Source organism: Papio anubis, chromosome 10, assembly GCF_008728515.1.
Source record: "Papio anubis isolate 15944 chromosome 10, Panubis1.0, whole genome shotgun sequence".
Taxonomy (NCBI): domain Eukaryota; kingdom Metazoa; phylum Chordata; class Mammalia; order Primates; family Cercopithecidae; genus Papio; species Papio anubis.
This window is the reverse complement of record NC_044985.1, coordinates 19,378,213-19,405,576: the sequence shown is the minus strand read 5'-3', so window position 1 is coordinate 19,405,576 and position 27,364 is coordinate 19,378,213. Positions and strand designations below refer to the sequence as shown.

General features: G+C 39.9%; 1 protein-coding gene and 1 long non-coding RNA gene across 8 annotated transcripts in view; one reads left to right on the top strand and one right to left on the bottom strand.

Annotated features, from left to right (window-relative positions):
• Positions 1 to 16,410, bottom strand: part of CCNT2 (cyclin T2) — a 38,667-nt gene extending 22,257 nt beyond the window's left edge. For 3 of the 5 annotated variants that reach the window (XR_636899.2, XM_003909183.4, XM_009185000.3), the window contains exons 1-2: positions 16,218 to 16,410; positions 15,338 to 15,419 (exon numbers count right to left, since the gene is read on the bottom strand). Coding sequence is in view for 2 of the 5 variants with exons in the window: in XM_003909183.4 (XP_003909232.1) it covers positions 15,338 to 15,419; positions 16,218 to 16,375 (240 nt within the window). In the remaining 3 variants the exon portion in view is untranslated. The remainder of the gene's footprint in view (positions 1 to 15,337; positions 15,420 to 16,217) is intronic. The other 2 variants (XM_009185001.4, XM_017947889.3) reach the window with 1 other exon arrangement.
• Positions 16,411 to 16,476: 66 nt separating this feature from the next.
• The window catches only part of LOC110740849, a 66,451-nt gene continuing 55,563 nt past the window's right edge, over positions 16,477 to 27,364 (top strand). The window contains exons 1-2 of one of the 3 annotated variants that reach the window (XR_004176496.1): positions 16,477 to 16,665; positions 24,682 to 24,741. This is a non-coding gene — a long non-coding RNA (uncharacterized LOC110740849). The remainder of the gene's footprint in view (positions 16,666 to 24,681; positions 24,742 to 27,364) is intronic. The other 2 variants (XR_004176497.1, XR_002516044.2) reach the window with 2 other exon arrangements.

The following is a 27,364-nucleotide window of genomic DNA, read 5'->3' as shown; positions in this document are numbered from 1 at the left end:
TAATTTAGTCTGGAAGTAGCTTGAACACACAACAGAGTTCTTTATTTGTGTTCCTAGTATTTAGCACTATGTGGCTGTGGTTCAATTTGTTGAATGAATGAGATATGGATAATATATAACGGCACCAATATTAAATTCAAAGTATTCCAAATGCTACTATAAAAATCTGAGAGCCGATGCCCACATAGTACAGTCAAGAAAATGAAGACACTCTCAGTTTCCCACAATCTCTCATTTATTATCATTATTCATGTCTAACAGGGGAATGGCTAATCAAGCCTTCAAATGCTAAAACTATTTGTCAGAGTGAAGCAACAGAGGCTCAGGTCAAAAAGCCAAATTAGACCGAATTTAGTACTTAACTTCCTGCCTGTCAGATGATCCAGAATTTCTCTTATTTGCCTAAAAGACACTGATCAAGAAATACTTGCCAACTAAAGACTAATACCCAACACTTTTCCAAAGTTCCTGGTGAAATCCACTAACTCCATTCACATTTCCTTCTCTATAACCTGCAAACATTTTCATCCATCAAGGCTGTAAAACAAAACAAAACACCTTTTTAGATAAATATTTTGTGAGTATCCATGCAAAGCTTTAATTTCAAGGATGATTAAGGAAGGTGATCAAACTAGGTACTACTGCTTTTTGTATGGAAGGTGATTTTGTTGTGAGGCTTAAAAGAATTCCAAATGTTTTGGGTAACAGAAATATTACTAGTTGGTCCATAGCTTTTAAAGGTGAGCAAACTTTTGAAGCCAAGAAACATTCACTGGCAAGCTTGGTTCAAGCCAAATAATTCACACTAGTATTGTTGGAGGAGTACAGCTGGTTTGGTTCAAGTAACCAAACAATTACAAACTGAGATTCAGTTCACTGAGGACAGGGACCATGCACTATTTATTTTCGTATTTTGGACCTAGTTTAATAAACTTTCCCAAATTACTCTAAAGGGAAAAAAGTAAAAGGAAGTTGATGTGAATAGTGACTAGAATTGTTTGAACTCTGAATAGTGTCATGAGTTTGTTACTCTAGCAGATAAATAACTACTTTAAGGAAATGTAACATTCTCAAAACAAGACAAATTTCTATAGAAACATATCATACAAATCATGGAGAGGGAGAGGTAGAGGTGACAGAGCCAGCTGCAGTCATGCTGCCTCAAGTGGAATCTTGGCTCTGTGATCTGACTAGCCTAGAGAATTTACTTACTCTCTTTGTGGCTCAGTTTCTGCATCTGTAAAATGGGAGAAATATTAATAGTCCCTGCTTGCAAAGTTATGTGAGGATTAAATGAACCAATATACACAGGACTTAGAACAGTGCTCCCTAGTAATATGACTCAAATATTACTACTATGTTGAAAAATTTTAAAAATTGTGCATTAATGTTGATTTTAAATTTAAAAAACAATTTAACAAGTGTATTTTTAAAATTCCCTTCTCTCTTGCTCACCTTCTTCCTTTCACGGGTAAACTTAATTCTTGGAGGGTCCTGCTGCAGTCTAAGCAAGCATATCCAAACACGGAAGTTACGATACTTGCCATTACTTCAATGATTTACATCCGCATTACTTTCACTCCTTCTCTTTTTTATTCCTTTTTGTTTCCATTCCTACTTCTTGATCTGACTCCCTTCCTTCTCCGTTTTTTCTCATCCTGCCCATTCCTGGCTACTGTCTCCCTTCTCTGCTCCTGATACCCTTACTGCTGATATTCTTCACTCTCCACTGCTGGTTTCAACCTTGATAACGGAGGCAAGGTCAGGCTTAGTTAACAAAAAGTCTGGGTAATTTCTAAGTCACCGAAGATGGCTGTATTCAGTTTCAATGAATCCTTCCAGTCCTTATTCTCTTAATATTAATAATTAATCCTGTGCAAACACTTTGTGGGTGCATTTGTATTTAAGAACTAGCCAAAGCTATCTGATTACTCTTCAACATTAAATCTCCCAATCCAGGAAAACCCCAACAGAAGCAAATAAATGGCTTCCAAGTTTGCTTTTCATTTACTATTACCAACATGTTCATTCTAACCTGTTCTTCTGTTTCATCTTTAGGTTCTATAGCTAGCGAAGCCATTTTCTCCCCTTGCCCTTAATTGCCCTAAACACCCCCCATCCAACCCCTAACTCTAGGATAACTCTTTTCAGTGCCTTGAAAAGGACTTACTTCATTAACAAATACCCAGCAAGCTCTACTCATCACAGCTCAGAATTTTGAAATTTCTTGTTAAGGCTATAGTTTAGGAGAAGGGATAGTTGTATAACTTTATTATAGGCTTATAGAAAGGTCTTAGAATAAGGAAAGGAAAGTAGAGGAAAGACAAGAGAGGTAACAGGCTCACAAAGAAGAAAGTGGAATAAGTCAAAATGCCCATTTGTTAATTGGTATTTGCCAAGTGTGAGCCTATCAAACTAAAATTATAGCACATTATTAAAAAGTGGTTTGAATCCTTAATTATGCTGCACTAGAAACACCAGCATTAAGGAATTGCAGAAAATATTATTAACCCAGTGTGGCATTTTAGTTGTTTTCTTACTCAAATAATTATGTATGAGTGAAAGACTGACGTGAAAGAAAATTTATATTAAAAATTAAAAAAAAATCTTCAAGCTGGATGTTAAGATACCTAATTACATTTAAAAGAAAGCTGGCTTAATAACAGTCCCAAAATATCAGTATTCAATATTGCTGAAAAGCAGTACTGATTAAGAGAATAAGGCTTGATTTCCATAGAGTAACTACATTATACTTACACAATATACTAAAAATGGTTAACATAACCGGCATTTAAAAAATTATTTAGTGGGGAGTACCTCAGCATTATGAATGTTTCTAAAAAGAAAAAATATTGGCTGAGCGTGGTGGCTCACGCCTGTAATCCTAGCACTTCGGGAGGCCGAGACGGGCAGATCACCTGAGGTCAGGAGTTCGAGACCAGCCTGATCAACATGGTGAAACCCCGTCTCTACTAAAATACAAAAAAATTAGCCAGATGTGGTGGCACACATCTGTAATCCCAGCCACTCGCGAGGCTGAGGCAGGGGAATCGCTTGAACCTGGGAGGCGGAGGTTGCAGTGAGCGCCACTGGGTGACAGTGAGACTGTCTCAAAAAAACAAAAAAGAAAAAATGAAAAAAATCAACTTATAAAGTATACTTAGTATTTCATAGTTAAGGCTCTATCTACTCTCTCTTACATAGACACGGCTCCTAACAGCCTACAATAAATACTAAAAAATACCACTTTAAGTCCCAGCTACCTGGGAGGCTGAGGTGGGAGGACTGCTTGAGTCCCAGGGTTTGAGGCTAGCCTGGGCAACAGAGTGAGATCCCTTCTCTTAAAAAACCAAAAGGACAAAAAATGACTTATATAGTATTGTGAAACAAGAACATTAACATTGCATAGGCATTCAAATATACTACATAAATGTTACAAAAGGCCACTTTCCTTCGAACAGATTATCACGAAGATGGCAGTACTCCCCAAATCTATCTACAGATTCAACGCAAGCCCTATAAAAATCTCAGCTCCTTTATTGCAGAAACTGATGAGCTTGATCCTAAAATTCACATGGAAATGCAAGGGACTAAGAATAACCAAAACAATCTTGAAAAAGCACAAAGTTGGAAGACTCATATTTCCTGAATTCAAAAGTTAAAAGACTATGTGGTCTGCATAAGAGGATGGAATAGAATTCAGAGTCCAGAAATAAACCCTTCCATTTATGATCAATTGATTTTCACTAACAATCCCAAAAGAATTCAGTGGGAGAAAGAACTCTTTTTTCAGCAAATGGTGCTGGGACAACTGTATATTCAAATACCAAAAAAAAAAAAAAAAAAAAAAAAAGAGATGGCGAGGTGGTTTACGCCTGTAATCCCAGCACTTCAGGAGGCCAAGGCAGGCGAATCACGAGGTCAAGAGATCGAGACCATCCCGGCTAACACGGTGAAACCCGTCCTCTACTAAAACTACAAAAAATAAGCCAGGTGTGGTGGTGGGCGCCTGCAGTCCCAGCTACTCAGGAGGCTGAGGCAGGAGAATGGCGGAGCACGCAGTGAGCCGAGATCACGCCACTGCACTCCAGCCTGGGCGACAGAGCGAGACTCTGCCTCAAAAAAAAAAAAAAAAAAAAAAAAGAAGTCAAACTCTTATTTACGTCATACATAAAAACTAACTCAAAAGGAATCACAGACCTAAATGTAAGAGCTAAATCAATAAAACTCTTGGAAGAAAAGAGAAATAAATCTTTATGACTATAGTTTAGGTAAAGGTTTCTTAGATATGCTATCAAGAACACAAATTATAGAAGAAAAAGATTAATAAATTGGATGTTTGTGCTGCAAATACCACCAAGAACATAAAAAGGACAATGCATAGAATGGGGGATATCATTTCACACAGTTAGGATGACTACAATAAAAAAAGACAAGAAATGTGGTGATACTGGAACCCTCACACATTGTGAGAACACAAAATGGTATGGCTACTTTGGAAAACAGTTTGGCAGTTCCTCAAAACGTTTTTTAAAAGCTATCCAAAAAGATTATTGGAGTCTAAAGTTACCATAGCAATCCAGCAATTCCACTCTCATGTATCTCTCACCCATAAGAAATGAAAACATACATCCATATAAAAACTTGTACATGAATGTTCATAGCAGCATTATTCATAAAAGTGGAACGGCTGTTAAGTGTAATCAACCCAAATGTCCATCAGCTGATAAATGGATAAATAAAAGGAGGTACAGCCACATGACGAATAGAATATTAATTACTCTGCAGTAAAAAGGAATGAAGTACTAATACATTCTACATCATGAATGGACCTTGAAAACAAGCTTCGTTGCCGGGCGCGGTGGCTCAAGCCTGTAATCCCAGCACTTTGGGAGGCTGAGACGGGCGGATCACAAGGTCAGGAGATCGAGACCATCCTGGCTAACACGGTGAAACCCCGTCTCTACTAAAAAATACAAAAAACTAGCCGGGCGAGGTGGCGGGCGCCTGTAGTCCCAGCTACACGGGAGGCTGAGGCCGGAGAATGGCGTGAACCCGGGAGGCGGAGCTTGCAGTGAGCTGAGATCCGGCCACTGCACTCCAGCCTGGGGGACAGAGCCAGACTCAGTCTCAAAAAAAAAAAAAAAAAAAAAAAGAAAACAAGCTTCGTGAAAGACCGTATATACATGATTCCATTTATATGAAATGTCCAGAATGGGCAAATCTATGGAGACAGAAAATAATTTAGGGGTTGCCCAGGGTTGGGAAGTGGAGTGGGACTGGTGAACTGCTAACAGGAACCAGGTTTCCTTTTGGGGTGATACAAATATTCTAAACACAGATTGTGCTGATGGTTGTATAACTCCATGTGAGCCACTCAATTAAGCATCCTAAATAGGTGGATTTTACAGTATATGAATTGTATCTCATTTTTGTTTTTAAGGAGCAAACGTTAAAGACATCTATTTAGGCCAGGCGCGGTGGCTCATGCCTGTAATCCCAGTACTTTGGGAGGCCAAGCCAGGTGGATCACTTGAGGTCAAGAGTTCGAGATCAGCTTGGCCAACATGGTGAAACCCTGTCACTACTAAAAATACAAAAATTAGCCAGGCATGGTGGTGCATGCCTGTAATCCCAGTTACTCCGGTGGAGGGTGCAGTGAGCTGAGATTATGCCACAGCACTCCAGCCTGGGTAACAGAGCAAGAATCTGTCTTTAAAAAAAAAAAAAGCCCTTCTCTTTATTAGCGCTCTCTCTGTTTTTGAGACAGGGTCTTGCTCTGTCACCTAGGCTTGAGTGCAGTGGCATGAATATGGCTCACTGCAGCCTCAATCTCCTGGGCTCAAGTGATTTTCCTGCCTCAGCCTCCCAAGCAGCTGGGACCACAGGTACACACCAAGATGCCGGGCTAATTTTTTAAAAGATTAATTTTTGTAGAGACAGGGTCTCGCCAAGTTGCCCAGGCTGGTCTTGAACTCTTGGGTTCGGTCCTCCCACCTCTGTCTCCCAAAGTGCTGGGATTACAGGTGTGAGCCACCGTGCCTGGCCAGATCTCCATAGATGTAGTGTACGTGCACTAACAAAAGAAATTTCAAGAAAACCAAAAGCCTAATCATAACAAATACTAATAAACAATATGCACCTTAACTATGTATAACTTTATCACACATTTGTTAATTTAAAAGTAGAATCAGGTTTTGTTTTGACAATATCAATTTACTAAACAGCAAGTAATTTCTTGGCATTTACACTATGCAATTATTTTTTAAAGGGCAATTATTTCATAAAATTATTAATTTGCTTGTTTGGGTAACAAAAATAATTTTAACAGACATTTAAGTCTACATAAAGTGAACCATATCAATTCAAACAGTTACTCACGCTAAGCATTCAAAACACCAATCGCGGAGCTATAGCAACATAAAGTAACTGAAACACCTACCTTGGGGTGGGGGTGTGGAGATACCTGGTATGCTCTCTGAATCCTTGCATCGTTGAAAGATTGCCCCCGAGCCCTCAGAATTTTCTCTTCCTGCCCTCTCAGCTATTTCTTTTTAAGGATGGAACTACATACAGTTTCATTATCTTCAGATTTTTGGCCACAGAAGAATCATCTTTCCCATTTTTTTTCAACTTCTAAATGAACCCTCAGTTTAAGATGAGTGTGAAAGTGCACATTTGCCTTTGGAAGGATTTACTATAGCGTGCATGCCAACAGTAAATTTTATTTGTTGGTGGATACAAATGACTACAGTCCACATCATCACTATCAAATAGAAATGCAGGCCGGCACGGAGGCTCACGCCTGTAATCCCAGCACTTTGGGAGACCGAGGTGGGTGGATCACCTGAGGTCGGGAGTTCGAGACCAGCCTGACCAACATGGAGAAATCCTGTCTCTACTAAAAATACAAAATTAACTGGATGTGGTGGCGCGTGCCTGTAATCCCAGCTACTCGGGAAGCTGAGGCAGGAGAATTGCTTGAACCTGGGAGGCAGAGGCTGTGGTGAGCCAAGATCACGCCACTGCACTCCAGCCTGGGCAACAAGAGTGAAACTCCGTCTCAGAAAAAAAAAAAAAGAAAGAAATATAATGTGAGGCCGGGCATGGAGGCTCATGCTGTAATCTCAGCACTTTGGGAGGCCAAGGCAGGTGGATTACTGGAGGTCAGGAGTTCGAGACTAGCCTCACCAACATGGTGAAACCCCATTTCTACTAAAATTAGCCGGGTGTGGTGGCACATGCCTATAATCCCAGCTACTTGAGAGGCTGAGGCAGGAGAATTGCTTGAACAGCATATTGTCACTAAGCACAGACATTAACTTCACTTTTAACAACAAACAGGTGAACTTCTACAGTTCTCATCCATTTTTCTATATCAGCTCCAATAATTTAGAGAAAAATTCACGTTACATGTATTTCCTCATATATAGCCAGAGAAAGAGTATGTAATATATCACTAAACAATCAAGAGCCTTAGCTTATTTCAGGGTAAAATATTAGGTTAACACCCCAAAATGTGGAGTGGTAAGGAGGATTCCATCATTTCCCCTAATCCCTAGAAAATGTGTAAATATGTACTCCCTAAAATGTGTATGTATGTTTATAATAAAATGCAGTGATCTAATTGGATTTTCACTTAAAAAATTACCTTAACCAATTTTAGGTATTAATAACTAAAAACAAAACTCCTGTTCTGACATGGCCTTGAAAGTCAGTTTATAGGCTATATAAAATCTGTCTGATTTTATACTGAGACATTTATATGCCCTGGCCAATGCAAACACTCAATGCACATTTGTTAATATATAAACCTATTCTACTCTATACACCTAAGTTTAGAATTTGTTATGGTTTGAAAGGGCCTTGGATCTTGCAGGACTGGGTTAACTCTCTTGCACTCCTGCCACGCAATGACTCAACAAAAAGGCTGAGCTAGGACCACAGAGAAGCATATAAATTACTAAGGCGAAAACATACACGTATCTGTGTGTGCAGAGAAAAGGCATGAGTTATTTCACAATCATTTAATTTTGCAAAAAAAATTTTAAGCGGCTTCAGGAATACTTCGTAAGACTTGTATAATAATACATTCACTGAAGTCAGCATCCCTGTAATTAGGCAGATAAGAACAGCATGTTTCAAAATAACATTTAAAGCTTTCTGGGGAAGTTCTAGAGTAGCTTTCAGAATTAATTTGAGAAAATCAATCAAAAATATCATATATACTTTGTAATGCCTATCAATAAATGAACTCTTCCACAGCTTCCTTATTTAACATAAACTTCAAGTGATTTATTCTTTTAAAAAAACAACTTTATTTTCCCAGAAGTATTTATAAGTACATTTAAATGATAGCCTATTGTGGTCCCACTGGAAATGAGTGTATCATCTCCCGAATGAAGATAAACTTTTAGTGATTTACCTGAAGAATTCTGACATGATGGCTGCAGAGGGGATACCTAAATCCCCACAGAAAAACAGAGCAACAAGATAGCAAAACCAAAACCCCATGGATAGTTAAAACCAAATCACATGACAAGCCATTCCAAGGGAATTCCTAATATATATGAATGAGGTCAAAACAGGCTACTATGTCAACATACACAGCACAGTGCAACAAAATGCAAAGGAATGGGGCACGTGCTGGACTTGATAAAAAAAGAACCTCAAAGAGCCAACAGACATTCACTGGAAATCATGACAGGCCAATGTAAGAACAGCAGCTAGAACTGAGAGTTTTGCCAGTCCAATAAGTAGATGGATGCAAGAGACCCACAGTAAGGATTAAAAGACTGAAGCTAACTTCTATGAACTTTTGAAATTGATCTCCCAAGGTTCTCTTCTAAGACTCCATTTTGAAGAGAAACCATTGGGAGGAAAAGCACAATCAGTAAGATAGAGACAAGGGAAAAGAGAAACTAAAAATGTGGAGGGGAAGAGGGCCAGAAACTCCCAGAAAGTAAGCTGCTACACTTCTGAACATTATACAAAATAACAGAAAAGGGAGCTCTGTGAAGTTATTAAAGTACTCTGAAAGTATATCACCTTTTTAAAGTTCAGGAAAGTTAGTATCTCACAAAAATCAGTAACCGAAGAGTATTCAGTTCACACACAGACAACGTAAGAAAAGATTAGAAGAGCAGTGCTTAAAGCGACAAATCACACTGGAAAGAGCTGCTTTAGGCTGAGTGTTGGGAGGCTGAGGCAGGAGGACTGCTTGAGTCCAAGTGTTTAAGAATGGCCTGGGCAACACAGTGAGACCCGTCTGTAAAAAAAATTTAAAAAATTAACTGTGTGGTGGCACGTGCCTGTAAGCCCAGCTACTTGGGAGACTGAGGTGGGGGAATCACTTGAATCCAGGAGGCTGAGGCTGCAGTGAGCCATGATTGTGCCGCTGCACTCCAGCCTGGGTGTCAGAGACGTAGTCTCAAAAAAAAAAAAAAAAAAAAAAAAAAAAGGGCAGCTATCCAAGTTTCCAGTATTATTGGAATCTAGAGTTACCGTATGATCCAGCAATTCTACTTCTGGGTATAAGCCCAAGAGAAACCAAAAACACAAGTCTACACAAAAACTTGTACACAAATGTTCTTAACCGCAATATTCATATTAGCCAAAAAGTGGCTTACAATCCAAATGCCCACCAACTGATGAACAGATATATAAAATTTGGTCTAGCCACACAGTGGAATAATGGGTAGTTCAGCAAGAAAAATAAACAACCTACTGATAAATACAACACAGATTAACCTTGAAAATACGGTAAGTGAAAGAAGTCAGTCACAAAGAACAACATATTGTATGATTCCATTTATGAAATGTCTATTAACAGGCTGGGCGAAGAATAGGGAGAAATGACTGCTGGGTTGGGGATTTCTTTTTGGTGTAGTGAAAACTTCTAAAAATTGATGCACACCTCTGTGAATATTCTTAAAAAAACCCCACAAACCCCACGGCATCATACTTTCAATGGGTGAAACGTACAGTATGTGAATTATATCACAAAAAGGGCAAAAATCAAGTAATTATCCTATATGATACGTACCACTGGGTGTCCACATAGGAGATTAATCAAGAATTTCAATACAAAAATACCAATTTGCAAGAAAGAAATGACAGAATTAGAGTATCACCAATGAATGAAAGGATCCAGGCATTGAATATCAACAGCCCCTAACACTACAAAGAGAGACAACCAGACGCTAGGCCTTCTGAGGAAAAGAACATTAACACCATCTATAGTCTTGCCTAAGGGATCTAACAGGAGTCTGATTAAGTTTCTGGATCTAATCATCAATTTTTCCAGGAATGCAAGAACAAAGGAACACAGTAAACTGCACCGTGACTATACAATCAGCAATATTCAGACAGGTGGAAACTCTACAGGTCACACACCCTAGGGTCCTTCAACAGATAAAACTTAGGTGACATAGAAGAATGGAGGGGAAACATGCATACTGAGAGACTTCAAAGATTTACCAAATTTTTAATAATGAGCAAGGTCTATGGTATTTGGGAATGGAGAGTTGGGTGCTAAAACTATAAAGAAAGTAATTACTGTTAGAGTAAGAATACTGGGGCTGGGTGAGGGGATCACAAGGTCAGGAGTTTGAGACCAGCCTGACCAATATGGTGAAAACCATCTCTACTAAAAATACAAAAATTGGCTGGGCATGGTGGCGCACACCTGTAATCCCAGCTACTCAGGAGGCTGAGGCAGGAGATTCACTTGAACTCGGGAGGCAGAGGTTGCAGTGAGCCGAGATTGCACCACTGCACTCCAGCCTGGGTGACAAGACCAGAATCCCATCTCAAAAAAAAGAATACTAGTTACTTTTGGCGGGAGGGGTTGACACTGAGTTGAGCACATGGAGGCATTCTGGGGTAGCTGGCAAAGTTCTATTTCTTGACTTGGTTGGTGATTACAAGGTTTTATAATAATCCCCTAAGCTATACATTTGTTTGTTGGTTTTATATATTTTATAATTAAAAAGAAAAAAAGTCATCTCATATCTACAGTCACACTATAAACTCCCAAACAGATGGAATACAACTGATGTGAATAAGATTCAAAGGTAAGATCAGAGAGATAAATTCACAAATGGAAAAGAGAGTTATCTGGGGAATGCTTTATGAAAGAGTAGGAACTTCAGCTGAGTCTTAAAACCTGACAGAGAACAGTCACATGAAAGCAAACAGAAAGCACCCTAAAGAAAAACAGTGATACACAATGCATTAATGCTAACACTGATGTATAGTTGAAAAAGAGGAATTTGGGACTTATAAAGAGGACCTCATTGGATTTAGTGCAATGAGGCGGGCAAATCAAAATCTGAGGTTTTTTTCATTGTTTACTTTATAAATCTTACAAATCACTGGCATAAATTGCTATTGTGCTCTACTTCTGAAATACACTAGAATAGGAAAAAGTGAGAACTACAGTTTGGGATTAAGCAAAGGACTTGGGTTCAAATCCCAGCCACATAATAGTTTTAATTTTGGACAAGTCACTTAGTAACTGCGTCTGCTTCCTTAGGAGAATACTTTACCTGAGAAAACAAGACAAATATAAAGTGCCTGTCATAGTGAGATCTTAATAAAACTTCAACCAGGTAATTTATAGTTTAAAAGGAATTTAAAAATTATCTAGGCTAACCGTCTCAAATTTACAAGATAGTACCTACTACATTGAAGAGCACAAATAGACAAAACTTACACTATGCAGAAAGTTCTACTGGACAGCACTGCAGTATTTCTGAGTAATGCTAACGGATCTTGGGCATAAGATTATTCTTGGATTAATTATTGCTTTATTAAACTAAAAGGCAGAAGAGGAAGTGAGCTATAATAAACATCTGCTTAGACTTCACAATGAAACACATGCTGATTTGACGCCTGTAAAACATGACCAGAGTATAACAATGAATTGAAATGCACACTCGCTCTGTTGCCCAGGTTGGAGTGTGGTGGTGTGATATCAGCTCACTGCAACCTCTGCCTCTCAGATTCAAGCGATTCTCCTGCCTCAGCCTCCCCAGTAGCTGGGATTACAGGCATGTGCCACCACACCCAGCTCATTTTTATATTTTTAGTAGAGACAGGGTTTCATCATGTTGGCCAAGGCTGGTCTTGAACTCCTGACCTCAAGAGATCCGCCCGCTTCAGCATCCCAAAGTATGGGGATTACAGGCATTAGCCACCATGCCAGGCCCTGTAATACCTTTAAATCTTGCATATTATACATGGAGTTCTGATTGCTAGAGCTCAAGAAAGAGGCAATGGAACTAAGTAAAGAGAAGATGGAAAAGATCAAGTAAATTGGAGATGTGCTATGAGAACAGACCATGACCAACAAAAATACTTAGAAAAGGGTGTGCTCTTTACAATCTAATCTTAAGGGACTTGGAACTGGTATAAGAAAAAAATGCATCACAAAAGACTAAATCAGGAGTTTGTAAGAGAAGCTGCATCAATATCTACTTAAGTGTGACCTGGGGGGTGGAGAGAAGCTGCGTCAATATCTACTTAAGTGTGACCTGGGGGGTGGGTGCTTTCCTTCAGTATACACCTTGGCAGCACTTTTGGCTCCGGGGCTTTTACACTTTACTAAATTTATTTTTAAGCTTGATCCAGCAAAGCCATTCTTTATTAATTCCAATTACATGAACCGCATTGCATCTAGTGAACAAAGTGTAGATTTATCTAATTAGGCTACATATAAAAGTCATTTACTGCTGACAGCTATTCAACTCTGAGTAACAGACAAAAGAACTCAATGATAAGAGACCATTTCTGGGTCACCAAAACATGCTGATACTGATTTTATTCTTAAATAGTAATACAACAGCACATTACTTTTGGGGGTTTTAAAACTTTTAATATTACAATATTGGAAAATAAAATTAAGTCACGTGAACATTTAAAAATATTTTCATACAGTTAATGGATGTTATTAATATTAACTATAAGACTAGACAGAGTTTGTCACTAGCGTCTTAACTTATTTAAGCTTATTATTTCATAGGGTTTAATTTGCTGAATGGTGTTCAGTTTGGTGAAGATTCATGCTTTTTTAAGTTTACCATGACATTTCAGTATATAGACAAAAATTTCCCACTGATGGGGAATAATACAAATTTAAAAGTGACTCACATTCAATTTCAGACCACCCCCTTTGCCCTAAAAGAACGGCAGGGAGGAGATAAAAGTGAGGCTGTGTAACTGAAGCAAGTGCACTGACACAAATATAAAAACCACTTTCGATATTATAATAGCAAAGGTAAAAAAGACAACAGATATGAAAAGTATAATACTATTTCTCAAAACAGAAATGAACAGATTTCAATTATTAATGACTCTACGTAAAAATCCTGGTTTACCTTCATCCACAATATGACATTAAAGAAGGTAATAAAAAATTAATACCCTGGCCTTTCTATTGAAGGAAAACATTTAAGTAAAATAGTGAAAGCTAGAATGCAAATGACAATCTAAAGTTGTGAATTCTGGCTTTCAGCAGGGTATTTGTTGTAAAGCACGCCAACCAGGCCATAAAGACAAATTATAAGGAGGGCTCAAAACAAAGAAGTGAAGATGGCCGGGCATGGTGGTTCATGCCTGTAATCCCAGCACTTTGGGAGGCCGAGGCGGGCAGATCACCTGAGGTCAGGAGCTCAAGACCAGCCTGGCCAACATGGTGAAACCCCCCTCTACTAAAAATACAAAAATTAGCTGGGCATGGTGGCATGCACCTGTAGTCCCAGCTACTCGGGAGGCTGAGGCAGGAGAATAGCTTGAACCAGGGAGGCAGAGGTTGTAGTGAGCTGCGGCAGCACCACTGTACTCCAGCATGTGTGACAGAGTGAGACTCCGTCTCAAAAAAAATTAAATAAATAAATAAGTGAAGACTTGTGGCTAGATCATTTATTGGAAGTAGAAACGAGACAGCAAATGAGACATCTGTAGCCATATAAAGAATAGTCAGAACTATTTTGATTTGTAATTTCGACCATTATTATCCAGGATTACGTAAGGAAAACCATATTTATATTAACACTCATTAGTTCACTACTGCCTTTGGAGGCAATTTATATAAAAATTAAATTCCCTTAATCTAAATGTAATCACCAATAGCTTCCTTTCTCTTCCATAACACTATCACTGACCTAAGTTATGCACAAGAAATAACTAGGAAAACTAGAAGCAACAGAGCAAGAACTACGCAGATTTAAAAAAGAAATAGAAGCAAGAAGTCTTCAAAAGACCAAAATGTATATTAAAATATATATGGTCCAAGATAAACCTATATGCCAAACTGATAAACGAAATAGGATCCGAGGAGATTAAGGTAGGACTCAATCTAATCCATGAAGCTTTTCTTCCATTTCAAAAATAATATTCTGAGGATCTTTCCTGGGATTGTTCTCTTAGCAAATAAGTCCTAATGACTATCCACATACAGCAGAAAGTCTTTGGTTCATTTTTCTACACATACCTTTCAGAATAATACTCTAAAAATAACTATGATAAAAAGTAACAAAAATAGAATTAAAGCAGGGTTAAACATTTCTAAATATGCAATTTTCTTTATTCACACACAACACAGTATGCATGTTACTTAACATACACCAAACTCATCTTTCATAAATGAAATTAACATTTCAACAAAATTCTATTACTCTATTTGTCAAGGTTTACAGGTTATGTACCTTAATATTGAAGTGTAAATTTTACTACTAATACATAAACATACTCCTGACGTACTCTATCTGAAGCAAGAATTGACGTTTGAATCACCCAAAATTTTAGGAGACAATTGATGCTAACGTGATAAACAGAAAAGTTTGACATCTTAAGAAATTACTGGGTTAGCAAATGAAGAAATGAATTATTTCTGCTAAACAGCTCTTTCAAAAGAATGTCATAATTAATTTAATTTCAATTCACAGTATTTTAAACAATGAGTACAACATAATTAAGATGCATCACAGAACGACCAGACTTGTCCAATTCTACTGTACATTACTACTGAAATTATTCAAATGTTAAGTATAAAATTTAAATGAAGAAAACTTATGTAATAACTCTCTAAAGAAGTAAATTTATTTTTTTAGCCTAAAAGGCCTGGCAGAGCTTAACAGTGCCTTGCAGTTTAATTCATCACAAATTTTAAAAACACAAAAACCCCGCATTTGAAGCAAAATATTTATCACGTGATATACGTTTACCGTTAATTCAGAACACTAAATCCAACAACGCAATGACCAACTTTTTTTCTGCGTATCGATTTACCCTCAAATTTGCGCATAGTAAAAACAGGCAACAAACCAGTACTTACATTTTTGTTGAATTTGGTGAAAGAATGGTGCATATAAAACCTGTGCATATAAACAATCGCAGTGTTTATTGTAAGCTGAGAGCTGGAACACAGTATTTAGGAAATATCTGACAAAAGCAAGATCTCATTCCCAAAACAATTTTGATGGAAAATTCCCAGGTTCTTTTCCAATACCCCCCATTCAAATCCAAACGCCAAACTAGAAATAAAGAAATAAACGCCCGCGGGGGGTGGGGCGGCAGGAAGAGAATAGACTCTACGCCAAATAAATGGGAGGAAGAACTGCTGATCTTTTCACTCTCACAGCGCTGAGGGCCCTGGAACTATTTATCAATGGCTACGACTGACTAAACTCAAAATGAAACAGTTGAAACGCGCGCGCACACACCCATACAAAACCACGCCAAGAACATAAAAGACCTCCAGTGCGCTCCCAAGGTAGAAGAGAGCCGCCATCAAGCCGGCGAGGAGAGCGGGGAAAGGCTGCGGAAAACACTTAGGCCTTTCAGCATCGCTAACCCTTCTACCTCTCAAACCCTTAGGGGACAGGGACAAGTCCAAGGAGCCGCCCCTTTTCTGCAATAATCCCTAAAATTTCTCTTTCGCCTGAGCCACACTCCCATCCCCCGCCGCCACCACCACGCGCTGCCCGAAACAGATTACACAACGCAGACTCCTGGCCCGCATTCCTGGGGTCCTATCTCCTCCTCCCCTCCTCTGCTAGCCCCTCGCGACTGCCCGAGCTGGAGCCTTACTTCCCTGACCGCGGGGCCGAGGTCCAGCGAAGGCCGAGGCCGGCGGCGCCATGTTCGCGGAGTACCAGGCCCGGCGACCGGGCAAGGGAAACAGGGCGTGAGCGGCGCAGGATAGGAAAGGATACACATTGAGACGCTGTCCCATCTCCTGGATGAGGTTGGCCGCCTGCTGGCGGCACGAGAGCTCTTTATCCGCCTCCACTCCGCAGCGGCGGCTCGGCGTGTTCTCCAGCTGTTCCCGAGTAAAGAACCAGCGAGAAGAAGCTCCACGGCCCGACGCCATGACACTTCCTCCTCCGCCCGCTCCCTCATTCACCCCCCGCCCCTCCCGGCTCGCGGACTCCCCGCCAAGGCGCGCGACCCCGCCCCACTCCGCTCGCCGTAGACCACGCACCGCCCTTTTTCACCACCGCCCCCGCCCGTGCGCATGCGCGGGGTCTGCTCTACCGGCTCGCCCTGGTCTTTTGCTTTCTTTTTCCGTCCTCTGCCTCGCTCTCGCGCGCGGGACCACAATGCTCCGCGCCGCTTGTCATTGGGAGGCGCCGAAGGTGGGGGTCGGCTCGGAAGGAAAAGGTCGGCGCAGCGCATGCCGGGTCTAGGGTTGGCTGGGCGGAGGGGCGGGGCGGGGAGGGGAGAGTGGGAGAGGCTGGACCCAGGCGGGTGTGGAGAGAGGCAGTCGGGCGGCTGCGCTGTGGGGTCTGGGCGTGGACTTCGAAGGCCCGTCGGGAGCTTCCTTTGACGGGAGGTCTAGCGGCCCGTTAAAAAGAGAAAAATACCCTTCAGTGTCGCAGCCTCACGCCACTACCTCCATTTTCCTTTCGGGTGGGTCCGCGCAGTCTCGTAGGCGTGCGACTCCGGCCTCCGCTACCAACAGCCTCCGCCTAGCGCGCGGCTCTGGCGTGGAGCTGGCCGGGAAAGAGTGCACAGGAAGTCACGCTCCATGGCTGTCCGCGCCTGAGTGCTTTTTTCACCTTACGTTATGTTGTTTAAATCCCAGAACACTCCGTCCGTGGGTTTATTTTTATTTTTTCAAATTACTTGCCAAACGCTATCCAACTAGCAACGAGAAATTGAATTTCTAAATGAGGTGTTGAATCTAGACGAGGCGTGTTTTCAGACCGTGCTGTGGCTTCTGCGAGACAAGGTTGGGGAGAAGCAGATACGTGCAAGAGGAACTGGGTTAAAATTTTATCTTTAGGATTTGATGCGGGAACATCCCACATCCCTGTTGATTAACTCCTGCATTTCTTCCTGTAAGAAAACACCACAGAGCTTCACTTGGAGTTTGTGTTGTGAATAGGGTTTCCAAGTTTAAAGTCCTAAGTATTTGGAGGCCGGGCACGGTGGCTCACACCTGTAACCTCAGCGCTTGGGGAGGTCCAGTGGGTCGATCACTTGAGGTCAGGAGTTCCAGCGCAAGGGCAACATGGTTAGACTCTGTCTCGACCAAAAGTACAAAAATTAGCCGGGCTTGGTGGCGCGCCTGTAGTCCCAGCTACTCCCGAGGCTGAAGTGAGAGGATGGCTTGAGCCCAGGAGGTGGAGGTTGCGGTGAACTAGATCTCGCTGCTGCACCCCATCCCTCCTGGGCGATAGAGCAAGACCCTGTCTCGAAAATAAAAAATAAAATATTTATTTGCCAAAGACCATGAAGGCAAGTGATTTTTTGGGGGCTCCCACGCTCAGTATATGCATTGCACAAGAATATTGATTATAGTAGGCAGTTCTTGTGAACAGTTGCCATTTCATACCTCCCTTGCTTTACGTTTTATGTTGCTTGCAATTTCCAGGATAGATTGATTTAAAGCAACATTTAAAAAGTGCACATCCTTGGCCAGGTGCAGTGTTTCATGGCTGTAATCCCAGCACTTTGGGAGGCCAAAGTGTTCTAGACCAGCCAGGGCAACATAATGAGACCCCATCTCTACAAAAGTGTTCTCAAATATTAGCTGGATGTGGCGGCATCTGTAGTCCCAGCTCCTTGGGAGTATCGCTTCAACGTGAGAGGTGAGGTTGCACCCCAGATTGGGTGACAGAGTGAGATTCTGTCACACACAAATAATAAGTGCCCCTCCTCAACATCCATTCATAATAAAAACTCAGCAAACTGGGAATAAAGGAGAACTTCCTCAACTTGATAAAGAGCATCTACAAAAATTCTACAGCTAACAATAGATTGTTTCTATTGTGAGAAACTACATTCTTTCCACCTAAAGTCTGACACAAGGCAAGCATGTCCCCTCTCAACCAGTCTTTTCAACGTGGTACTTGATGTTCTAGCTAACAAGAAGTAAATTTAAAGTACACATATTGGGAAGGAAGAAATAAAACTCTAGAATTTTGGGATACAAGGTTGAATACAAAAGTCAGTTGTTTTCCTGTATACCAGCAATGAACAATTGGAATTTATAATTAAAAACACAATGCCATTTACAATAGTACTGTCTCCCCAAAGTAATACAGGTTAAGTATCACGTATCTGAAATGCTTGAGACCAGATGTGTTTTGGATTAGAGATTTTTTTAGATTTTGAAATATTCGAATTATAAATTTAGTCATTGAGCATCGTAATCCAAAAATCCTAAATCTGAAATGCGCCAATGAACATTTCCTTTGACTGTCATGTCGGGGCTTGAAGTTTTGGGTTTTGGAGTGTTTCTGACTTTCAGATTTAGGGATGCTCAACCTGTACTTAGATATGGATCTAGGCAGGGCATAGTGGTTCACACCCATAGTCCCAGCACTTTGGGAGGCCAAGGTGGGGGATTGCTTGAGGCCAGGAGTTCAAGACCAGCTTGGCCAATATGGGGATACCTCATCTCTACTAAAAATACAAAAATTAGCTGGGTGTGTTGGTGCATGTCTGTAATCCCAGCTTCTTGGGAAGCTGGGGCACGAGAATTGCTTGGACCCAGGAGGCGGAGGTTGTAGTGAGCCGAGATCACTCCACCGCACTCCAGCCCCCATGGGTGATAGAGCAAGACTCTATCTCCAGTGTGGTATTTGAGAAAGAACAGACACATAGATCAATGGAACGTGATAGGGAGCCCACCCATAAATAGTCAACTGACCTTTGACAAAGGAGCAAAAGCAAGTCAATGGAGCAATAATAGTCTTTAACAAATGATGCTAGAACAACCAGAAAGCCATATATATATATATATATAGTTTTAAATCTATATGCAGACCTTATACCTTCTACAAAATTTAACTCAAAGTGAGTTGCAGACCTAGATGTAAAATGCAAAACTGTAAAACTTCTGGAAGATAACATAGGAGAAAATATAGTTGACTTTGTGTTCGGCAATGAGGTTTTAGATGCAATACCAAAAGTACAATCCATGAAAGAAAAAACTAGTAAGTTGGACTTCATTAAAATTAAAAACCTCTGGCTAGGCGCAGTGACTCCTGCCTGTAATCCCAGCACTTTGGGAGGCTGAGGCGGGCGGATCACCTGAGGTCAAGATTTCGAGACCAGCCTGGCCAACATGGTGAAACCTTGTCTTTACTAAAAATTAAAAATAAATTAGCTGGGCGTAGTGGCGCGCGCCTGTAGTCCCAGCTACTTGGGGAGGCTGAGGCAGGAGAATCACTTGAACCCAGGATGTGGAGGTTGCAGTGAGCCAAGATTGTGCCACTGCACTCCAGCCTGGGCGACAGAGGGCGACTCCATCTAAAAAATAAATAAAATAAAAAATTAACTGGGCATGGTGGCAGGCACCTATAATCACAGCTACTCAGGAGGCTGAGATAGGAGAGTTGATCAAGCAACTTCACCTGGGAGGCGGAGGTTGCAGTGAGCCGAGATCGTGCCACCGCACTCCACCCTGGGCAACAAAGAGTGAAACTCCATCTCAAAAATTAAAATTAAAATTAAAAAAACTAAAACCTCCGTTCTGTGAAAGACACTGTTAAGAGAATGACATCCAAGGAAGAAATATTTGCAAAACATATGTCTGATAAAGAATTCTTAAGATGGCTTAACTGCTAAATTCTACTAAACATTTAAAGAAGAACTAACACCAATACTACACAAACTATTCTGAAATAGAGGAAGAGAGAATACTTCCAAACTCATTCTACAAGGCCAGTATTACCCTGATTCTAAAACCAAAGACACATTGAAAAAAGAAAACTATAGGCCAATATCTCTGATGAATATTGATGCAAAAATCCTCAATAAAATACCAGCAAACTGAATTCAACAATACATTAGAAAGATCATTCATCATGACCAAAGGGGATTTATCCCTGGGATGCAAGGATGGTTGCAAATAAATCAATGTGATACATCATATCAACAGAATGAAGACTGGAAACCATATCATTTCAATTGATGTTGAAAAAGTATTTGATACAATTTGACATCCCTTCATGATAAAAACCCTAAAAAAACAGGGGATAGAAGGAGCTTACCTCAACATAATAAAAGCCATGTATGACAGTCCCACAACTAGTATCATACTGAATAGGAAAAAAAACAAAGCTTTTCCTTTAAGATCTGGAAGTCGACAAGGATGCCCATTGTCACCATTATTCAACATAGTACTGGAAGTCCTAGCTAAAGCAGTCAGACGAGAAAGGTATAAAGGGCATCCAAACTGGAAAGGAAGAAGTCAAATTATCTTTCTTTGTAGATGATATGATCTTGTATTTGGAAAAACCTGAAGACTCCAAAGGAAAATTATTAGAACTGATCAACGAATTCAGTAAAGTTGCAGGATACAAAATCAACACACAAAGATCAATAACATTTCTATATGCCAACAGTGAACAATGTGAAAAAGAAATTAAGAAGTAATCCCATTTACAATATTTACACATAAAATTACATACATAAGAATTAACCAAAGAAGCAAAATATCTCTATAATGAAAACTATAAAACACTGATGAAAGAAATTGAAGATGACACAATAAAATGGAAAAATATTCCATGATCATGAGTTGGAAGAATTGTTAAAATGTCCATATTACCCAAAGCAATCTACAGATTCAATGAAATCCCTATCAAAACATCAATGACATTCTACACAGAAATAGAAAAAACAATCCTATAATTTATTTGGAGTCACAGAAGACCCAGAATAGCCAAAACTATCCTAAGCAAAAAGAACAAACCTGGAGGAATCACATTACCTGACTTCAAATTATACTACAGAGCTTTCATCACCAAAACAGCATGGTACTCACATAAAAACAGATACATAGACCAACAGAATAGAATAGAGAACCCAGAAACAAATCCACACACCTACAGTGAACTCATTTGTAACAAAGGTGCCAAGAACATACACTGGGGAAAAGACAGTCTCTTCAATAAATAGTGCTGGGAAAACTGGATGTCCGTATGCAAAAGAATGAAATTAGGCCCTTATCTCTTGTCCTATAAAAAAATAAAAATGAATTAAAGACTTTAAGACCTTAAACTATGAAACTACTACAAGAAAACATGGGGGAAAATTTCCAGGACATTTGTCTGGCCAAAAATTTCTGAGCAATACCCAACAAGCACAGGCAACCAAAGCAAAAATGGACAAATAAGATCACATCAAGTTAAAAAGTTTATGCACAGCAAAGGATACAATCAACAAAGGGAAGAGGGCTGGGCGCTGTGGCTCTTGCCTGTAATCCCAGCACTTTGGGAGGCTGAGGCGGGCAGATCATGAGGTCAGGACATCGAGACCATCCTGGCGAACACAGTGAAACCCCATCTCTACTAAAAATACAAAAAAATTAGCCAGGCGTGGTGGCAGGCACCTGTAGTCCCAGCTACTGGGGAGGCTGAGGCAGAAGAATGGCATGAACCCGGGGGCAGAGCTTGCAGTGAGCGGAGATTGCACCACCGCACTGCAGCCTGGGTAACAGAGCAAGACTCCGTCTCAAAAAAAGAAAGAAACAAACAAAAAAGACAAGAACAATAACAAAAAACAAAGGGAAGAGACAGCCCACAGAATGAGAGAAAGTATTTGCAAACTACCCATCTAACAATATATTAATAACCAGAATCTATAAGGTGCTCAAACAACTCTATAGGAAATAAAATCTAATAACCTGATTTTAAAATGGATAAAAGATACGGATAGACATTTCTCAAAAGAAATATACAAATGGCACACAAGCATATGGGAAGGTTCTCAGTATCATGGATCATCAGAGAAATGCAAATCAAAAGTATAATGAGATAGCATCTCACCCCAGTTAAAATGGCTTTTATCCAAAAAACAGGCTATAACACATGATGGTGAGGATGTGGAGAAAAGGGAACTCTTTGTACACTGCTGCTGGGAATATAAATTGTACAACCACTGTGAACAACAGTTTAGAGGCTCCTCAAAAAACTAGAGCTACTGTGTGATCCAGGAATCCCCCTGCTAGGTATATACCCAAAAGAAAAGAAATCAGTATATCAAAAAGATACCTGCTCTCGCATGTTTGTGGTAGCACTGTTTACAATAGTTAAGATTGGAACCTAAGTGTCCATCAACAGATGAATGGATGAAGAAACTGTGGTACATATACATAAGAAGTACTATTCAGCCATAAAAAAGAATGAGATCCTGTTATTTGCAACAACATGGATGGAACCAGAGGTCATTATGTAAAGTGAAATAAGCCAGGCACAGAAAGACAAAGATTGCATATTCTCACTTATTTGTGGGATCTAAGTATGAAAACAATTGAATTCATGGACAGAGAGAGTAGAAGGATGCTTACCAGAGGCTGAGAAGGGTGGGCAGAGGGACTTTAATTGGATTGTTTATAACTCAAAGGATAAATGCTTGAGGGGCTGGAGATCCCACTCTCCCTGAAGTGCTTATTTCACATCATTGCATGCCCGTATCAAAATATCTCATATACCCCATAAATTATATATACCTACTATGCACCCACAGAACTTTTTAAAAGATTAGATGGTGAATGAAAAAAAAAAAAGACTTCTTAACGCTCAGCAGTAAGAAAATAACCCAATTAAAAAATGGGCAAAAGATCTAAACCAATACCTCACGAAGAAGGTATACAGATGGCAAATAGGCATATGAAAAGATGCTGAACAAATATCATAATGGTGCCAGAGGCGTTTGAACCAGAGTGACTCCCTCTTGAGTAGGGGCTGGGTAAAATAAGCCTGATACCTACTGGGCTGCATTCCCAGGAGGTTAGACATTCTAAGTCACAGGATGAGATAGGAAATCAGCACAAGGTACAGGTCATAAAGACCTTGCTGATAAAACAGTCTGTGGTAAAGAAGCCAGCTAAAACCCACCAAAACCAAGATGGCAATAAAAGTTACCTCTGGGCATCCTCACTGCTCATTATTTGCTAATTATAATGTATTAGCATGCTAAATGACACTCCTACTGGCACCATGGCAGTTCACAAATGCCATCTCATCGTCATGGTCTAAAAAAGGGGATATGGTCTAAAAAAGGGGAGACATGAATAATCCACCTCCTGTTTAACATATAATCAAGAAATAACTGTAAAAAATAGGCAACCAGCAGCCCTCGGGGCTGCTCTGCCTGTGGAATAGACATTCTTTATTCCTTTACTTTCTTAGTAAACTTGCTTTCACTTTATAGATTTACCTCAAATTCTTTCTTGTGTGAGATCCAAGAACCCTCTCTTGGGGTCTGGATTGGGACTCCTTTCCAGTAACAAGGGTATTCTTGGTAACAGTTAATAATTGCAAAAGTTTGGAAACATGAATGTCCATGCATTGAGGACTCTATGATTATGGTGCATCTATGTAATCTGTGTGATTTTCATTCATAGGATCCACCCATTAAAAAGAAAGAGGCAGCTTATATGTGGGATGATCACCAAGGCATTAAGTACCCTGCAAGGTACTTAAAAGGTACCAGAAAGGGTAAATTCTACTGTTTGCTTAAAATGAAAAAAGGAATGTATACATGTAAATACTTGTATAATCGTAGACTGTGTTTGCAAGAATACACACACACACACAGAACAGGTAAAATTCGTTCCTTCTAGGGGTGTAGACTGGGAGACATAGGTTGAATTTGATCTGTTTGAACTTTTACATATGTTTGTGTTGACTTTTTAAAAATAAACTTTGACGTTTTTAGGTTGTGAGCAGTCTTATTTTCAGAAATGGAAACTTCAGTTTACCTTTTTTTCAATTTTGATTGGGAAAAGTCTTCATAATCGTCTAAGTTAAACAAATTTAAAGCTGGTATTTGTCTTGGTATATTAATCTAAAGTGATTACGTTGAATAGATTTAAGCTTTCTGGTCGGGGAATATGAATTAGGCTGAGCCAGTACTGGCTTCCTTTTTAGGGGATGTGGGAGAAGGTACTGTACAAGGAAAAGAGAAAGATGCTTGGATGGCTGTGAGGGGTTGTTTCTCTTTTGGAATCTGGTGGTGTTGGGAGTGTTTTAAAAAGGTTGTTTTTGGAGAAGTGCTTGCAGTAGATAAGGAAGGAGATAAAACGCTGAAAAGGTGATTTTCCTGAGTGACTTTTCTAGATTCTGTGTTATGAGCAGATTCACTGTGTAAGCAGTGTTGTTCCAGGGCCAGGCAATCAAATATGGTACTGAGGAGGTTATTCTCTTTACCTTTCCTCAGAACCTTGTGCTGCTAATGGCATCTGAGAAGAATGTCTGCTGTCACCAAATGACATCCCTGGTATGGACATTGCCAGATTGGTTTGTGAATATACATAAGGCATTTGTTATGGGCTGAATTGTGTCCCAAAAGTGTTAACCCCAAGTAGCTCAGAATGTGACTATATTTGGACGCAGGTTCTTTTAAGTGGGAATTAAGTTAAAATGAGGTCATATTAGGTCAATTAGGGTGGGCTCTAATCCAGTATGACTGGTGTCCCTGAAGAAGAGTCAATCATGATGTAGACATGTACAGAGGAAAGACCATGTGAAGACACAGGGAGAAGACATCCATCTATGAGCCAAGGAGAAGGGCTTACTAGGCGGGTGAGCCAGGGAGAAAGACTCACGAGGATAGTGAACACTCAAGTCATTGTAGATAGTCACAAATTTGTGAGGCCTCACCATTTGGATTACACTCAGAACTGCATGAATTGCCAACATACTCAGTGAAGATTGATTTCCAGTTCCTTTCTTTGCTCATTTTAGGAGCAAAAAACTGTTTTTTACTGTTTACTTATTTCTGTTTTTACTGTTTACTTATTTTTATTTTACTATTTATTTATCCAGTGAATGCTAATGGAGCTGTTACTATGTGCTAGGAAATTCAAACTGCATAAGTCTGCACACTCGACTTTCCCTTTTGTATGTCTCAAAGGCATTAATATTCAAAATTTCCCCAAACTAAACTCATAATCCTGCCCTTCCAACCTGGTCTTCTCTCTTCTCTCTGTGCCTCTTGTAGTAAAATGGCACTACTTCCATTTGTGCAAGATGGAAACTCAGGGGTCATCTTTGATATCTCTAATCCTCATCTCCCATATCTAACCCATCACCAAGGCCTTTCTGTTGACCCTTCTTACTATCTCTGCAGTCTATTACATATGTTTCTCCACCAGCAACACTACCACCACCTTGGCCCAAGCTATTTCAGTTAAGCTCCCCTGCAAGCTGTTACCGTCCTGCAACCTGTCAGAGGAATCTTTTCAAAATTGAATTCTTTCCCACAGGAGCAGGATTAAAAAAAAAAAAGACAGAACAGCTCTAATTAATTCCATCCCCTACTAAAAAACCTTCTCATTGCTTTTCTTTGTTGTTGTTGTTGTTTGTTTTCTTTTGGTATTGTTTTTTGACTTAAAACAAGAGAAATTTATTCTCTCGCAATTCTAGAGACCAGAAATCTAAAATCAATGTGTTGGCAGGGACTATGGTTTGAATGATTGTCCTCTCCCAAACTCATGTTGAAATTTAATCCCCAGTGTGGCAGTATTGAGAGGTGATTGGGTCACGAGGGCAGAGCCCTCATGAATGGATTAATAGGTTAATGGATTAATGGGCTGTCACAATAATGGAACTGGTAGCTTTATAAGAAGAAAGAGACTGGAGCTAGCACATTCCGCTCCCTTGCCATATGATGCCCTGTGCTACCTTGGGATTCTGCAGAGTCCCCACCAGTTAGAAGGCCCTCACCAGATGTGGCCCCTCAACCTGGGACTTCTCAGCCTCCGTAACTCTAAGAAGTAATTACTCAGTTTCAGGTATCCTGTTATGAGCAATGAAAACTGGACTAAAACAGCAGGCCTGTACTCCCTCTGAAGACTATTGGGGAGAATCTGTTTCTAGGCTCTTTCAGCTTTTGGTGACTCTAGGCCTTTCTTGGCTTGTGACCATAAGACTCCAATCCATGCTTCTTTGCCTCCAACTCTTGTTTTTTTTTTTTTAATTTTTAATTTTTGTGGGTACATAGTAGTATGGGCTACATGAGTTATTTTGATACAGGTATGCAATGCATATTAATCACATTTTGGTAAATTGGGTATCTATCCCCCTCATACATTTATCCTTTGTGTCACAAACAACTCAGTTATATACTTTCAGTTATTTTTAAATGTATAATTAAATTATTATTGACTATAATAGTCACCTATTGTGCTATCACATATGAGATCTTATTCATTTTTTCTAACTACTTTTGGTACCCATTAGCCATTCCCATTCCCCAACCCATTATCCACTTCAGTCTCTGGTAATCATCCTTTTACTCTCTATGTCTGTAAATTCAATTATTTTAATTTTTTGCTCCCACAAATAAGTGAGAACATGCAAAGTTTGTTTTTCTGTGCCTGGCTTATTTCACTTAACATAACAACCTCCAGTTCCATCCGTTGTTGCAAATGACAGGATCTCATTCTTTTTTATGGCTGACTAGTACTCCATTGTGTATATGTACCACAGTTTATTTATCTATTCATCTCTTGATGAATACTTAGGTTATTTCCAAATCTTGGTTATTGTGAACACAGCTGCAACAAATATGAGAGTGCAGATATACTTTTGATATACTGACTTCCTTTCTTTTGGGTATATACCCAGCAGTGGGATTACTAGATCACGTAGTAGCTCTATTTTTAGTTTTTTGAAGAACCTCCAAACTGTTACCCAGTGTGGTTGTACTAATTTACATTCCCACCAACAGTGGACAAGTGTTCCCTTTTCTCCATATCCTTGCCAGCATTTGTTATTGGTTGTCTTTTGGAAAAATGCCATTTTTACTGGGGTGAGATGATATCTCACTATAGTTTTGATTTGCATTTCTCTGATGAATCATTATACTGAGGACATTTTCATATGCCTGTCTACCATTT